The 17105-nt window shown below is 38.0% G+C and overlaps 2 protein-coding genes across 13 annotated transcripts in view; both read right to left on the bottom strand.

Moving 5' to 3' along the window:
• Positions 1–2060, bottom strand: part of Exo5 (exonuclease 5) — a 5952-nt gene extending 3892 nt beyond the window's left edge. For 2 of the 6 annotated variants that reach the window (XM_013507801.1, XM_013507800.1), the window contains exons 1-4: positions 1905–2060; positions 1407–1595; positions 1143–1309; positions 989–1031 (exon numbers count right to left, since the gene is read on the bottom strand). The gene's annotated coding sequence lies outside the window, so the exon portion shown is untranslated. Of the gene's footprint in view, positions 1–988; positions 1032–1142; positions 1310–1406; positions 1596–1650; positions 1703–1904 lie in introns of all 6 variants that reach the window. The other 4 variants (XM_013507802.1, XM_013507803.1, XM_005410569.2 and 1 more) reach the window with 4 other exon arrangements.
• Positions 2061–7429: 5369 nt separating this feature from the next.
• Positions 7430–17105, bottom strand: part of LOC102026472 (zinc finger protein ZFP69) — a 24463-nt gene continuing 14787 nt past the window's right edge. For 5 of the 7 annotated variants that reach the window (XM_013507798.1, XM_005410557.2, XM_005410560.2 and 2 more), the window contains 4 exons: positions 16443–16472; positions 14385–14511; positions 13991–14089; positions 7430–8765 (listed from right to left, as the gene is read on the bottom strand). In XM_013507798.1, the coding sequence (XP_013363252.1) occupies positions 7630–8765; positions 13991–14089; positions 14385–14511; positions 16443–16472 (1392 nt within the window). In that variant the 3' untranslated portion in view covers positions 7430–7629. The remainder of the gene's footprint in view (positions 8766–13990; positions 14090–14384; positions 14512–16442; positions 16473–17105) is intronic. The other 2 variants (XM_013507799.1, XM_013507796.1) reach the window with 1 other exon arrangement.

The raw sequence follows: 17105 nt of genomic DNA, 5'->3' as shown, positions 1-17105 counted from the left end.
GTTCCCGGTACCGGAGAAAAACCAAAAAAAAAAAAAAAAGAAGTTCAAATAGTTATTAACATGTAGGCTCTGTATTTTTTTTTTTTATTTTGTTTTGCTTGGGGGGGGCAGTATTAAGTCCATATAGATTAACCTTGAAAATATTTTATTTCAAATATTTAGATCTGAATCTCCAATACAGTAACCACCAGCTACATGCAGCTACTTTAATTAAAATGAAATAAAATTTAAAATTCATTTTCTCATTTGCACTAGCCACAATGGAGTCAGGGCTCAGTAGCTTATAAGCCCCAGATATAGCACATTTCCCTAGTCACTGAAAATCCTACTGGACCAGCACTGACTTTAACTAGTTCATTTGCACACATTTACTTTCCAAAGAGAGAGTAAACTCTTGAAAGATGAGGCCTCTCCGCTTGTTTTTCATACAACATTTGAATTGGAGAGTTCTACACAGGTTCAGTGAAATATCTTATGGAAAAGGCACAAAGGGGAAAGGCATTCTCTGTGGCATTATTCATCTAAAATAAGAAAACAACACATGAGGGATGGATAGTTTGGTCTCAGATGATTTTACATCATGCATGGACTAATAGTTTTAGGTAAATTTTCCAGTAACTCTAAAGTTATTAGACATCTATCAAATGCCGAATTTAATAGATACTGTTTCTTAGATATTTGATTTTTTTAAAAAGTAAGAAGAAATAATATGAGAATAACAACATAGGCAGTACATAGGTGTAGCAAAAATTGTTAGGTGATAAGTCAGTGAGACGTTTGAAAACACCAGCATAGTGTCAAGAGTCTAAGGGTCCTACACATCTGGATTTTGAACCTGATCCTGAGTAGAATTCATTAGTATTCTGCTTGCTTTAAAATTTTAACTTTCATGGAGTGACTGACGTATCTTTACAATGTAGTAGAGTGAACAGGGTACTCCTTCTAAACCTACTCAGTTACCCAACTGTTGAGTGATAAAACTACTCACCTGGCACTTAGTTGATCACCTTCTCAAAGGGAATGGCAGAATACTAAAATGACAAAGTTAAGGGAGAAGAAATAAGTCCTGCAGATCACAAAGAACCCAATTATCCACTTGGGACCTTGCTATGGTAGAACAGTGGCTTTTGGTCCTTTCTCACCTGACCACTCCCTTTTCACGTGGTATTTTAAACTCTCTAATCCATGGCGCACAGACAGTTGCCCACTCTAGATGCTAAGTAATGCTGTACACTCTCCTGAGGCACTTTCCACAACTTCTTCGTTTTTTCCACACCTTGGATGCTGTTAGTTGACCAAACCTTGTTCCCTGCAAGTAAAAGGGTTCAAAATTGCCGAGTGCCACAGGAACTCCGAGGTCGGTTCCCTATTCCACCTCCAGCCTCAGTCCAGAAGCTCCAGCCGACCTGTGGTCTTGTCTCGCCAATGGGTTCCATGCAGCCTGCAGATCTGCCACTTCTTTCACTCTGGACATTTGTTCGGTGTAGGCCGGACTCGCGGTCTCTAAGGGTATTTGCTCTCCTCTGAGCCCGAGCCACTGTCTCCCTGGGAGGGCTTTGTTTGCCCTAAAGCGTGCTAAGCACTCCCTGCACTGCCTTGGAGGAACAAGATGGAAAGTAAGAGGTCACTAGCCTGGACAAAAGCTCTTAACTGACCGCAGGGTCTTCCAAAGGATAAGGACCAAAACCCACGGGAAACTGGCCTGCGAAGGAAACAACGGGACTGCTGTCCCGGAGGAGCTGGAAGCAAAGAAGGACGCCGCGACCGCGAGGATACACCCCCGGGCTCCGAAACGCAGCAGCTCTGCCCCTTTTCCCATTCAAAGGCCTCCCCCTAACCTCGAGTATTCCTCCAAAAGCCTGACACCACAACCACCACCACCACCCCCGCAAAAAACCACACACCTCACTTCAGCTCAGCCTCCGAACTGCTCCAGGCCTCCTTCAAAAAGAAGAAAGAAGCTGAACAGAGCGGAATCACAAGCGCTTTTGTGGAACCTTTGCGTAGAATTGCCGGGAGCCCAGCCCCAGAATGCCCCGCGCCTTGCGCAAGACCGCCCCTTCCCGTAGGCGTTCCCCGCTGCAGCTCCGAGGAGTGTCGTGCTCGCTGGGGACAGAGGAACCTGCAACTGTCGCGAGAGTAGGTTTGTAGGAGCTCGCCGAGATCGGACAGACCTTCTAGTGTAGGACTTTGTGAGGCTTAATTCCAAATAGAATGTTATCACCTGACCTAAAAGCTCCTTTCCTATGGGAGTCTCCGGCTGCTGTCACCCCAGGCGGTTGCGAGTAAGAGCTGCGCCTTCTCTGTGCCATGCTTGGACAGCTGGCATCTTGCACCTATTAGCACGTTGCGCCCTTTTTTCCATATGAAAGAACAGCCACCAACTCACTTTTCAAAGGTGCTGGCGCCAGCCTTATCAATGTATTTTTCTCTTATTTTGACCTTTTAAATTGAGAAATATAACACAATTATATTCTATAATATAAAAAGTATAATTTTTCAACAGACATGTCATCATTAGAGCAAAGAAAGAACAGTGCCAGACCTTTCCCAGATACACCTTCTGAGACAACCACCAACTTTTTATGACTTTTCCTTGCTTTGTTTTACAGCAAACTTGGTTTATGACATAGGTAGCATTGCACAGCAATGGAGAAAAGATGGTCTTTTCAGTGAAAGCTTTCTGACAATTTTGAGTATCCTGATAAAAAATAAAGTAGGAACCTTTATCTTAGTTTACAAATATCATTTATCAGGTGGTTTAAAGACCTAAATGTGAAATGCTAACTGTAAGGCTTTTAATCTATAACATAGGAAAATATCCTTTGAGCTTAAGAATGGGAAACTTTTCTTAAACATAGAAACAGTAATTTAAGCTATAAAGCACATTTTGTGTCATTTGGGAAGATTTTCAAATGGCTTGTTTTACTTAATAGCAATCAATTGTACAAATCCTCAATGTAGTAATATTTTGTATAGGAAGTTATGTAGGAAAATGTCCTTTTTATTAGAAATATGGAAGTTGAGGAAAAGCTTTTTAATCAATGAGATGTGAGACACCATTGCTCTATTGTTTCTAACTTCTCCCAAATATAACTTTCCTTAGCCAGGACGTAACTTCTAATGCTAGGAAAAAAAGAAATCCAGGCCACTTCAAACATGGACCACTCTTTAAATGATGTTTGGCCTGGGTAAGGACGCTCCTGGGTACAGTGAAGCAGAAGAGACTTGAGACACAGACATGGAATATGCGGAAAAGAGTGGTCCTTGTGGGAAGGGTTTTGGAAAGGTTATATTGGGGAGGAGGCAGAAATAACCAACTGGCTTGATCTACCAGGCAAGTAGTGTGACCAGGATTGAGCCTTTTTTTTTTTTTTTTTTTAATATCTGGTTTGTCCTGTGTTTGCTCCATATCCAGGTGGCCTCCTTTTTCTTTTACTACCAGTAGTTTCCAGGGCAACTGCCTTTCAGATTTGTATCCAGTGGGAGAAAAGGAAATAACGTTTCTCTAATTGCTCATAGAGAAATTGGCCCTGATTAGTCAAACAGTGTTATACACATTTCTTACCTAGAGTGTTCTAGAAAATAGAGCCTGAGACAAGGGTTAGAGTGCTTTCTGTTTTTTAGCTTGGAAGGCACAAGGATAAGCTTGGATAGACGGCAAGGATAAGAAAAGGAAGTGAAAGGGAAGCAAATAGTAATGTGACGCAAATCAGAGTAGTGTTATTGTGCTGTTCATTGTCTTGTGTTGAACCGTAGTTCTTCCACATTTATTTCATAGTAATTGTGTAAAATCTATATCTCATACTGTCATTTTCTGACTTAAAATCCTGTAAGGCCTGTATTTTGGCTTTATTTAGTAAATTCAGTGATGAATTTAAGAGTTCAACCAGGAAGGTGTAAGTTTTGTGAAGTTTATAAGACATTATTCCCTGGTGATAGGGAGGATGAATAGCCACTATCTAAGTCAGTCAGAAGGGAAAATTACACAGTGATGGACCAAAACCCATGAAACTGCATGTGATACTGGCGATGTTCATAAAATCTTGGCTGAAGCAAAATATGGCTGAGTGGGAATTTGGGAGCTTCTCCCCCCAAAATAAGCAATGTGTTCTGTATTTAAAAATATGACCTTCAAGTGAAAATAAACCAAGAAGATTTAAGCAGTATCTTACTTTCTCATCACTGAGGCAAAATACTCAACACATACAACTGGGTTCACAGGTACAGTCCCTGGTTGGCTGGCTCCAAGGCAGGAAGGGCAGGGTGCAAGGATGTAGCAGAGGAAGCAAACTGAGAAGGGAAGAGCCAGGCAGGAAGATACACCCTCTCAAGTCACACTCCCAGTAACCTGCTTCTACTTGCCCCACTGCTTAACAGTACATTGAGCTCTGAACCTATGAGCTAATTAACTTCCAAAAGCCTCTCCTCTCAACAGGAGGGGACTGTGTAGCTCTAAGCCATAACAAGCAATGAAGTAGTGTGATTAGATATGTGATTTAGAATGATCATCCTAGCAACAGCAGTTAAGAAGTGGGAGAAATCTAAGGGTGGGTCTGGCTCTGGAAATGGAGAGAAGAATGAGAAGATCCTAAGTATATAGTATGTGTTGACTGGAGTAGGTAATAGATGAGAGGAAGTTTCAGTTGGGGAATTGGATCGATACTAGTACCACTTTCTGAGTTAAGGAACACAAATTTTATTGAAAAAGATTAGTTTTCGACATGTTGAATTTTGAGGTGACTAGCATATTCAAGTGGCAACATCCACTGGGACACTGAATATGTTCTGGAGCTTACAGACATTTATGATATATGTGTAGAAGTGTTGGAACAACAAACAAAATGTGTAGCTAGAAAAGAGAATGTGATCAGCAGGCGTGCCTAGGAGGTAAACAGAATGAACAAAACAAGTACTGGCAATAGGCCAAGCTGGTGGGTGGACTCTGAAGTATTACATAAAGACCTCCTGGGGCAGTACAGTAGATGTAAGTAGTAAACTCTCTTTTAGAATGCCAAGTAGTGGCTGTATTCAGCCAATTAAAGGCAGGTGCTTGGAAAACTAGGATAACACATTGAGAAGCTAAAAAATGTGACTGAGTTATGAGGACATGGATAATTTAAAGAGGAGTCTCATCCCTTCAACTATAAAGTGAGAGGTGTAGATTGGGTTCCTAGACTTTTTTCAGTTCTAAAATTCTGATCCTCTGAGCTGACGGTGAATGGATAGGTTTTAGAATTGTAATTTAGAATTTAGAATTCCTTCTGAAAACTGCTTTTGTGCCCTTCCAGTCACTAGATTCACATGGTTCTCACAGAAGTTGAGATCTCTGCCTACAATTGATTTCTTTAGAGATGGGCACCTGACCTAGCTGGGCCAGTAAGAACCCTCCCCCAGGAATTTGAGATGGGACGTGAGAAAGATGGCTTTTCTCTGGTGACACAAACAACACATGCAAAATTGGGAGGTGACTGTATTTGATTTGCGCTGAGCTGTTATTTAAAAAATACAACCTGGCTGGGGATGTAGCTCAGCGGCACAACGCCTGCCCAGCAAGCACGAGGTGCTAAGTTCAATTCCCATACCAAAAATAAAAAATAAAACATAGAAAAAATTCAAGCTTATGCTCTATATATAATGAAGACAAAGTGAAGGTGAAGATGGAGAGAGAAATCTGGGTTTTCCAAAGTGCTTCAAGACCTGGTTCCAATCTACTGGTTAGCACGTACTACATCTCCTGAACTCAATGAACTATGGCAAGATCCCTTTAATAATACCTTCCCTCTCCTGTGAGACTCAAAGTAGTCCCAGTTAAAAGTAACCCCAGTTAATTTTTATTTGAAACCTAGTAAGTCCTAACTAATATAATGAATTTAGTCAGATCTCATATGAGAGAAGTGTAAATAAATGGGAGATGAAACTATAAGGCATGGCTAGGTATAATGGAGGATCCCAAACTGGAGTAGTTATAGGTAGCAAGCTGAAGAAAGATGCATTAACACTTGTAGAATCACTAAAACTTGGCATACACTTGTAATCCCACCTACTTAAGAGGCTGAGGCAGGAGAATAAACTTGTGGTCAGGTTAAGCAACTTAATAAGACCATGTCTCAGAAGGGCACGGATATAACTAAATAGTAGAGTGCTTGCCTAGCATGCATGAGGCCCTGGGTCCAATCCAGGAAAAGCTGTAAAACTCAAAAATTAAACACAAAATCACTATGGTCTTGACCTTGGTGCTCAGCTTTCACAGTGTTAACTCATACTTATTATGTCCTTCATCTCTGTCTCTATGTGTTAACTTGATTACAGCCATTCTGTAAAATACTGTAATCAGGCAATATCCCATACTGAACCTTCCCATTAAGACCCTGCTTCAATTATTGAGTTCTCCATCCCAACCAAAAAGGCTACAGTGAAGATTATATTCACTAGGGTAAGTGGATCAGTCTCTCATCCATTGGACAGTCCCAGCCTCAAAAGTCAGGGAGTGAAGCAATCACTTGGGAAAGTGTTCTCCAGCTGAGACCTGTTGGGCTCAACTACTCAAGAAGACAGGAATTCTTTTCTGGCTCCTGGGATGATAGGTGCTGCTGTTTCTGGAAAATGCAGCTCAGCTAGTACTCCTAAGTGCTGTGATAAGATGGCATTTCTGATGCTGACAGGGCTATTTGCCTGAGATGCTTCAGCTCCTATAATTCTATTGTCTTCCTGGTGGAAATATAGGTTAGTCCAGACCCTATGAAAGTCAATTTATTAATATGCATTATACAAACACACATACATATTACTGCAGAAATTCCCATTCTGGGAATTTACCATTCAGCTACACTTACATGTTTGAGAAATGAGAACATGTAAGTCTACTGACTGCAATATAGTATCAAAAAAGAGAGTAGAATAACCTCAGTTGATCCATAGTGAACTGGATAAAGAACATCCATCCTATGGAATATGATGCAGCTATAAGGAAAAGTAGGTAGGTACTTTTATGTAGTGAAACATGATGATACATTGATAATGACCACATAATGACCACTGATAAAACTGATGTACAGACGTGTTTATACAGGAGGCTGCTATTTCTACTTAAGGGAAACTCAGTATTTGTATTATGTCGGACGTGGATGTAAGTAGAAAAATCTATAGTACACCAAAGGAAGTCATAAAAAAATGGCTGGATGCCTCTTAAGTAGAGGATTTTGGCCCTGGAAAATGAAGGTGGTTTTCTACTGTATACAATTGTCTGTACCTTCTAAACTTTATACTGTCCATAGCTTTCCCCATTAGAAAAATAAAATTTGAATTTAAAATGTAGGGGTGGCAATGTTTTAAATAGTATGCTGAGCTGTAAATCAGTGAATGCCTATGAGTATTTTGTAATAATCCACCATGAAATCAGGAAAAAAATGTTTTTCATAATGATGAATTTAATTTGAAGGACCAGGTTTTATTAAGTACTTTTGTATAGAAGTGTCAGCAGACAGTTTATAAATGTAGTGTTTATTTACATGTGGAAAAAATTAAAAGTTGCCATCATATCAGTTTCTCAAACTTAAAATTTGAGTCCTGAAATTTTAAAGTTTTAGAATCACTGACTTTGGCTTTTGTTCTCATAAGCACTATTTGTTACACGTTATTTCGGAACGCATTCCTTCTGTGTATTTCATGGTGTCGGCTAAGTGATGAATTATAGCTGAAGGACTTTCCACATTCATTGCACTCATAAGGTTTTTCTCCACTGTGATGTCTTTGATGTTTCTTAAAGGATGAATCATGCCTGTAAGCTTTTCCACAGCGGTCACATTCATATGCTTTCACTCCTGTATGAACAGTTTTATGGTTGCTAAGGTGTATCCTCTGCCTAAAAGCTTTCCCACATTCCTTACATTTGTAGGGTCTCTCCCCAGTATGGATTCTTTGGTGGTGTGTTAGATATGCTCTATGACTAAAGGTTTTACAACATGCAGTGCATGCATAGGGCTTCTCCCCAGTATGAATTCTTACATGTTCACTAAGGTGTCTAATCTGTCGGAAGGTTTTTCCACATTCATTGCATGTAAAAGGTTTCTCTCCAGAATGAGTCCTCAAATGCTGGATCAAGCTTATGTTCTGACTGAAGGCCTTCTGACATTTATCACATGCATAAGGTTTTTCCCCAGTGTGAGTTCTGTGATGCTGATTAAGTGATGAGCGATGTCTGAAGGTTTTGCCACATTCCTCACATTCAAAGGGTTTCTCACCAGTATGGATTCTCTGGTGAGTGTTAAGAGATGCACTTTGACTAAAGGCCCTTCCACACTCCTTACATCTGAAAGGTTTCTCACCAGTATGAATTCTCATGTGTTCAGTAAGGTGAATGGGTTGTTTGAACATTTTTTCACATATATTACATTCATAGATTTTTGTTCTTACACAACTCATTGAATGATTAATCAAATCTAATTTGTATTTGTTCCTTTTTCTAGGAGTGTCACATTTATAATGCTTCTGTTCTAAAATGACATTTGAACTCACAATGTTTTCCCCAAATTTTTTAGCTTCTTGGTTTCTCTTTTTGTGGGTCAAAATGGCTTGTCTCACATCTGCCTGACAGGTTTCTGGATGCCCTTCTAAAGCGTCATCACATCTGGAGACTTTTCTCAGTGCAGAATAAATGATATCACTGCTTATGATCCTTTCCATCATAATGCCATGATATAACTGTTCCTGGGATATGTCATTCTTTGAAGTTGACTTGCTGGTTTCTGTTTTACTCTTCAAGTCTGAAAGAAATGAAAAAATGCAAGTAACTCATATTCGTTATGCTTTGAAAAAAATCAATTCCTATACTGGTAACAGAATAGAGATATAGGGCTGGGGATGTAGCTCAGCAACATAAGCGCTTGCCTGGCAGGCCTGAGGTCATGAGTTCGATTCCCAGTACCAAAAAAAAAAAAAAAAGAATAGAGATATAGACAACTATATTTAAATATAGTTATATAGTCTGGAAAAGTAATGGGACATGAAATCAACAAACAGTGAACATGTTAGATCTAGCTATCAATCTGAGTCTTTAGCACTGCTCTTTCTACTATTCCTAAGTAATGAATTTTCAATGCTATTTGTAAAAAAAATATTTTTAAATTGACTATAACTTTTGGAAAACAGTCTCAGAAAGATAAAATGTTCCCTTCCCCATTCCAGCAGGAGCAGGATAGACATTAATTCAAAATACAGAGGTTGAACTAGGAACACTGACAAGACATTTGACATTTCATCCAGAGGCAGGGAAACAACTTTTAAGGTAGCTTTTGTTATTATTTTCTTTTTAGTTGTTTGTTTTCTTTCTTAAAACTTGTATTAGTGTGTATACATGTAGTTCTGCTTTATGTAGTTATTAATATATCCATGAAGTGTTACTTATTCAAAGGAAACTTGAAAGAAATCCAAACTGATATACTAATACTGCTGCAAAGTTCAGGGAACATATACTTTACAATTCTGACTGGTTTTCTTACTTGATAATTTATTGTACCATTACTAGTATTTCAACTGACAGGTCTGGGGCTGGGGGTTTAGCTCAGCGGCAAAAGCGCCTGCCTGGCAAGTGCAAGGTTGTGAGTTCAGTTCCCAGTACCGGAGAAAAACCAAAAAAAAAAAGAAAACAAAAAAACAAATCAACTGACAGGTCTGTATTAATGAAAAACACAACTTATGTTTTGATCAACTCAGAAGGTTCATTATCACTTTTCAATTCCAAATTCTAAATGATTAGAGGCAATAATGAAGTCTTTGCTCTGTGGGCCCCTGATTCTGGTGATGAATGGGGGAGGAGGATGGGAAGACAACAGGGAAAGAGAAAAGCAGCAATCTGTGCACCCCTCCCCAATTCAGTATCCAACCCTGAGGAGGCCCAAGCTAAGAAAGGAAGAGAAAACAAGATTCAATTGTGAGTGAAATTGAGTTTTTATTATTTCACTGAACTCAATAAATATTTTCCTTAAATCAACACTACTCTTCTTTAAAGATACTGGGCCATCTCTAAGACTTCTTTGACATTTCATCCAGAGGCAGGGAAACAACTTTTAAGGTAGCTTTTGTTATTATTTTCTTTTTAGTTTTTTTTTTTTTTTCTTGTGGTGCTGGGGCTCAAACTCAGGGCCTTGCACATGCTAGGCAGGTGCTCTACCACTGATCAACACCCTTAGGCCCATTATGTTCATTATTATAAACTGTAGAGAAGAAAACACAAGAGAATATACAATTACTAGAATTTATAACACAATAAAACATAGTGGCTGCCTATTTAAGAACAGTATTCAAAATCAATTATTATTAGTGGCAACAAGCAGAAAACAGTTTTACAAACTATACTATCTATTATAGCAACAAAATGAGGATTTTCAGGATGAATCTAGCAAAAGATGTTCAATATGTAGACATCTTTATGGAAAAAATCCTGAAACTTTATTAAACAAAAATTATGAAATAATAATGAATGGAGAAATATATAAAGTTCCTTAATAGTAATAGCCTAACAATGTTAATTGTCCTCAAAATTTATCTGGAAATTTGATTCTATTTCAAACCAAAATGTTAGCAGAGCACTGGTGTTTGTATGTGTGTAATTTGACGCACTGTCTATATAATTCATATAGAAAAGCAAAGGGCTAAGAATAGACAGGATGATGTCAAGGAAGAAGGTGGGTGAACCACCTCTACTTGGTACTACGTTTCATTATGCAATATACTAATTAAGACAGCCTGTCATTAGAGTAGGAATAAAAACATAAAAGAGTGAAATGGAACAGAGAGATTCCAGAAATATACCCAAGCACATAAAGAAACTTGACAGGTAGCAGAGTAGTATTAAGTATTCAATAAATGGTTCCTGGGCAGATTATCCAAGTGGAAAAAGTTAACCTAGGCTTTCACTTAATATTTGATATAAAATAAATTCCAGCTGAATTAAATACGAAAAGCCAAACTTTAAAAATGTAAGAATAAGAGAGGAACATATATATGTTATCTATTGGTATTATAGAGGCTAACAGCTTAAGACACAAAAGAAAAAACTGATAAATTCAGTACTATTAAAACTTTTTTTTTTTTTGGTCTTTTTGAGACAGTGTCTCACTATGCAGTTCTGGCTGGTCTTGAACTCATTTTGTAGCCCAGGCTAGCCTTGAACTCACTGTGATCCTCCTACCTTACCCTCTCAAGTGCTGGGATTACAGGGGTGTGCCACCACACCAGACTCAAAACTTTTTTTTTGGTACCGGGAATTGAACTATGGATGTTGTGCTTGCCAGGCAAGCACGGCACTGCTGAGCTAAATCACTGACTAAATTTAGCTGGGAGATGGAAGCAGGGATCACAAGTTTGTGGTCAGCCTGGGTAACTTAATAAGATGCAGTCTTAAAATAAAAAGGACTAGGGATGTAGCTAAATGGCAGAGTACTTGGATCTCATGCTTGATCCCTCAGTTCAGTCCCCAATACCATAAAAAAACATAAAAGATGGACCACTGACTGGAAAACATTTACAAAACAAAGCTATCAAGGATTAGTTTCCAGAATGAGTATGTACTGATATACACAAAATATATAAATCAACAATTATTGACAAATATATAAAATATGTCAATATAATGAAAGAAAAATAAGAGAAAAATTGGCAATGAATGTATAAATAAATAATTTATAGAGGAAGAATGCTAGGTGGATGGTTGATAAACACGAGAAATGTTTCTCACTAGCATTCAGGACAGTGAAAAAAACAATCGCGTGTTCATTCACTAAATTTGTAAAATTTTTAAAGTTTGACAATCCCAAGTGTTGACCAAAATGCTGAATTTCAGGAACTCTCCCACTCAGTCTTCTTTATTTGAATAGTAGGGACTGAACGTAGGGCTTTGGGCATGCTAGACAAGCACCTGAACACTGAGCTATATCCTCATCCCTGAGTTCTAGGAATTCTCAAAACCTGCAGATGGGTATATAGATGGGTCAGTTGCTTTGAAGAGCAATTTGGTAATACTAGGAAAATGAAGGCACACATGTTCCATGACTCTACAATTTTGCTTTTATCAACCCTCTTAGATACCTACATATGTATATGAGCATATGTGTACATGAGGATTAACTACTGCATCTTTGTAATCCAAAAATTTGGAAACAATGTGTTTATCACCAGAAAGGCTAGATAGATAGTGGTTTATTATTTTAATGGAAATTAATGAACCAGAACAACATGGAGAAACATCAATGGTGTTGGATATGAAAAGCAAGTCCAAATATATATACTATTCATTTAAAGAATAAAAACATATAAAAGAATGCTGTTGTTTAGCATTGTATGTATGTAATGAAAGTATGAAGAAAAATGGGAATGAAAGCAAACTCAGGAGTGGTTATTTTGAAAGGTAGGAAGGACCTATTAATTACAAAATCCCAGGATACATGAGCAGATCAGTTCCCAAAGCCCTACACATGGACTTCTTGCCAGATCTCGAGCAGGTTTTCAGTAGGATGGCCTAGACCTGATGTCAGCCTGAGCAGTGGATGATGCAAAATGGATGTTCCACACTGAGCTTTTGCCACTCTGTTCTCTCTTGCATGGTGGCCCACCCTCATGCTATAGAGTATACCTCTTTTCCTACTTTTACTTGGCCCAAACTTGCCCTGTAGTTTCTCTTCCTACCTTTAATGAAATTTTGCTACTGTTAAAAAAAAGAAAAGAAGAAAGTATTGGGGTCTTGGCCTAGCCCCAATCTCCTAAACAAGTGGATGGCGAATGGCCTAAATAAAAGAGACAAATGGTACGATTTTAGGACTCCAGGAGGATCAAAATCCTCTAACGGAATTCAAGATTCCCTGGGAGTTGAGACAAAGAACTCTGGGCAGCCTGTATTTATGTGTTTTTCAAACAAAGGAAGAGGATGCTGAGGTAAGCACAGCAAACTGAGTAGGACCTTGGGACTCAGTAAAAAGACTGTCCCCCAGGTAGCAAATTTTGCCAATTAGGAGTTTTTTATCTCCAGGCTGACAGTTATGGCAGGAGTGAAATGACCACAGCTGCAGTCTCTAGCTGGTCAACTGGGGTCAGAGCCAACCATCCTCAACTATTGCCTTGTCTTGCCCTTTGAGGTAGTCATGGCATCACAGACCACTACAGGCCTCAGTGGGACCAGTGATTCATAGAAGTTTACTTACTATGAACCTGCTGCCCTCTCTAAGCAAGGGGCCTAGGCCTAGAACAGAATCACGAGTAAATATACAAGCCAAGTGATTAACTGTAAATCCTGCTTGGAGCCACTTCACAGTGGTCTCCATCAAGAAAGAAAGGTAGGAGGGGAACTGTGGAGCTTCAACTGTTTTATTTCTTAATGTAGTTGAAAGCTATGTAAAGATTTGTTGTAATGGTCTCTATGTCATTCTGAATGTCTAAAATGTTTTATAATAATAGCAAGGTTTAAGGCATTGCTAAAGACTACTGCATTTGGTGAAAAAGGAATCCAGTGTTAATTTCCCTTGTAGGTATTTTCATGAAGTAGCTATTATAAAATATTAATATATAAACGTTAAAAAGAATAACAAATTGAAGCTGAGATTCTAAAATTAAAGGTGGCAAAAGGTAGAAATAAAGCACAAAAGAGAAAATTAAAGATCTGTAAAATGTAATGACAGCCTTCAAAAGAAATTGGTTTTCTGTGGAGAGCCACATGTACCTAACTGCTTAGAAAAAGGAGCTTTCAATTAGCAAATCTTAGGACACTGGAGAAAGGCAAAATCAAACTGCACTGTAATAGGAATGAGATTCTTCTCTTAACTCCAACTCCAGGGAGGCTTTTTCAAGAGGGGTCAGTGAGCAAAAGGGGTAACATAGGGAGGCACAAAATGAGGTTTAGTCCAGGCCCTATCTGGTGGCCTGAGGCTTCCTCATAACCTAAGAAGACCCTGAGCACTCCGGCCCACATACTTAAAGGTACCATCTGCCTTGGTCTCACCTGTACTGGGATCTCCCAGATCTTCTTTTTCTGTCATCCATGGCTCTTCTCCTTTCTCCAACTGTGAAATCACACTAGGCTTGGAAAACTGATATCCTGCTTATGGAGTCAAAGAAAAAAACAGATGAATGTTTTGTTAATGTCTAAGAAACATTTCCAGGATGTAGTTCCAGCTTTTCTGGTAGAAGCTCTGAAAATAGAAAAGGGCATGTCCTTTTATTTTAGCTCTATAAACTGAAGTTGTTTCCCATGAAAGAAGAATGAGACATCCTGGCTTTGTTTTCAAAGGAATAGGACATTTCTAATACAAGTAATTCACAACATCAATAACTTAGAAATTTTGACACTCTTGTAAATTCAACTGTCTGGATATATGTGCATAGCCCATCCTTACCCACTGACACCAGGTTCCTGTAATTCTCCAGCATCACCTCCCGGTACAGATTCCGGTGATCAGGGGCCAGCTGTCCCCACTCCTCCTGGGTGAAGTCCACAGATATGTCCTTGAAATTCAACAGTTTCTAGAATATCAAATATACTCCTTTCAGTGAGTCCACTGCAATCAAAGTTCAAAGAGTTCTGACAGTATTCTACGTTCTGAGAGATTTCAAACTAATTTAACCAGGAGCCTTGTATGGATCTGTCTAGAGTCCCTGGAGAGGAGTATATTAAACATATAGGATAGATGGTCAAACTTGGCTTAGAAAAAATTAAGCTGTATAAAGAGAACAGGGAGAAACCTGGTGAGGATAGTTGGGATAGTTAGGATAGTCTCTTGTACAGAGTGCTTGTGGAAGGCCATTCTACTAGGATGACATCTGGCCAGAGACATAGATTCAGTGAAGGACAGCCGTGTAGAGATTCCAAGCAGATGCAAAGGACCCCAGGTGAAAACATACTTGGCTTCTCGAAGGAACAGGAAAGTGAACAGTATGGGTGGAGGCAGGTTAGAGAATGGGAGACCAGAAGATGAGATCAGAACAGGGTGGGAGCTGAGAACTGGGACAAGAAAAGAGATGTTTTTCCTTTTATTGTCACATATAGCTATATGTTCCTCCAGAGCTTGAATTCTGGGGCCCAGCTGCAGTTTAAGAGAAACAAAACTTTGTAACCATAGTCTAATCCCTTCCTACCTTAAATATTGAAAACACAAGAAAAGATTAGCCTCTTAAGTAGTAGTAGGAAGCACTAACAATTGGGCTAATGAGAAATAAATTCAAATTAAGCTGTATCAGAGCCAAAGCTCAGTCACAGCACCAGGAGAAATATGAATAATCTGCCCTTTAACTTAACTGCAGGACAGAAGGAATGGCTTAGAAACAAAATAACAACAACAACAACAACAAAACTATACCTAAAACTATATGCACATACAATACTTCATACTCCACTGTTTTTATATATAATATCTGAACTACAATAAAAATTAAACATATGAAGAGGAAAAAATATGACCTATAATCAAAAAAATAAGAAATAATACAAGCAGATGCACAGATGGAATTAGAAAATAAGAACTTCAAAGTGACAAAATATGTTAAAGAATTTACAATAAAATATGGACAGAACGGATGAACTGATATGGATAAGAGAAACACAGACATGCTAAGAACTAAGTGAAAATTCTACAAGTGAAAAATATAATACCTGAAAAAGTCATTAAATGGGCATAAAGTATTTAGACTAAGAAAAGAACACCAGTGAAACTTCTAATGGGTCAAAACTAGAGCACCATGACAAAAAAATCTCTAGTTTATTAGCAAGTAGTCTAATTTACACGTAATCAGAATCGCAGGAGATGAGGCAATGGGCAGAAAAAATATTTAAATAATGGCTGGAAATTTTCCAAACGGAGAGACCACAAACCAACTCACAGATCCAAACAGCTCAGCAAACTCCAAAAAGGATAAAGTAAAAAAACTAACAAAACCAAAACTTGTGCATATGATAGTAAAATGCTGAAAGGCAAAGGTAAGAGAAAAGATCATAAAAGTAGGCAAAAAAGAGAAACAAAAATAAAACAAAGTGGGTATGAAACAAAGACATATTACATGAATGGTAAGAATAACAAGTGAGTTTTCATCAGAAATAATACCAGCTAAAAGATAACAGAAAAATCCGAAGTGTTTGAAGAAAAAAAAAGAAATCAACCTAGAATTCTAAACCCAATAAAAGATCCTCAAATACGAAGACAATATGAAGACATGCTTAAATCAACAAAAATGTGAGAATTTGTCACCAGAATTCCCATACCACTAGAAATGATAAAATTCTTTAAAGGGAAATAATGCCAGAAACTTGGAACTAAAGATTTTTAAAATGAAGAGTACCTGAGTTATTGAATAGTGGACAAATATGAAAGACTCATTTTTTTCTTAATTTTTTATACAATAATTTACTGTTAAAAGCAAAAATAAGGGACAGGGATGTAGCTCAGTAATGTAGTACCTACCTGGCAAGTGGAAGGCCATGAGTTTGATTCCTGGTACCAAAAAAGAAAAAACAACAAAAAATTGAGAACAATGTATTCTGGGGCTTATAACATGGAAAGTAAATTGTATGGTGACAATAGCACAAAAAATGGAGAAGGGTAAACTGAAATATGTAATGCTTTCATAATAACCATGAAACTGTAAAATACTAATTCAAAGCAATGGTAATATCATTAAAATTCAATACTGTGATAAAACATCCATAAAACAAATCATAAAAGTATACCTTAAAAATCATCAGAGAACATTAAACAAAATACTAAAAACTCAGTCTAACTGAAGAGGAGGAACTAAACTAGAAGTTCCCCTTGACCTAGCTTTTAGCTATTTTCCCAAAAGAGTCACTGTATTACAGAGATACATGGATACCCATGTTAACAACAGCACAATTCATAATAGCTAAATCTTGGAAGCAGCCCATATTTCTGTCAAAGATGAATAAATAGTGTGGTATTTACACACAATGGAGTACTATTCTACCATAAAGAAAGATAAACTTGTTTTTTTTTTTTTTTTTTTTTTTTAAAGAGTAAAAGAAGTATAACATAATAATAGGGGGGACTTAGCAAATTACACACAAAATGGTAGGAAATTATCAATGGTTATTGTTTTACATATTGTTA

Source organism: Chinchilla lanigera, unplaced genomic scaffold, assembly GCF_000276665.1.
Source record: "Chinchilla lanigera isolate Chin_1 unplaced genomic scaffold, ChiLan1.0 scaffold00136, whole genome shotgun sequence".
Lineage (NCBI taxonomy): Eukaryota > Metazoa > Chordata > Mammalia > Rodentia > Chinchillidae > Chinchilla > Chinchilla lanigera.
The sequence above is the reverse complement of the archived record's forward strand: the minus strand, read 5'-3'. Positions and strand labels throughout refer to the sequence as shown.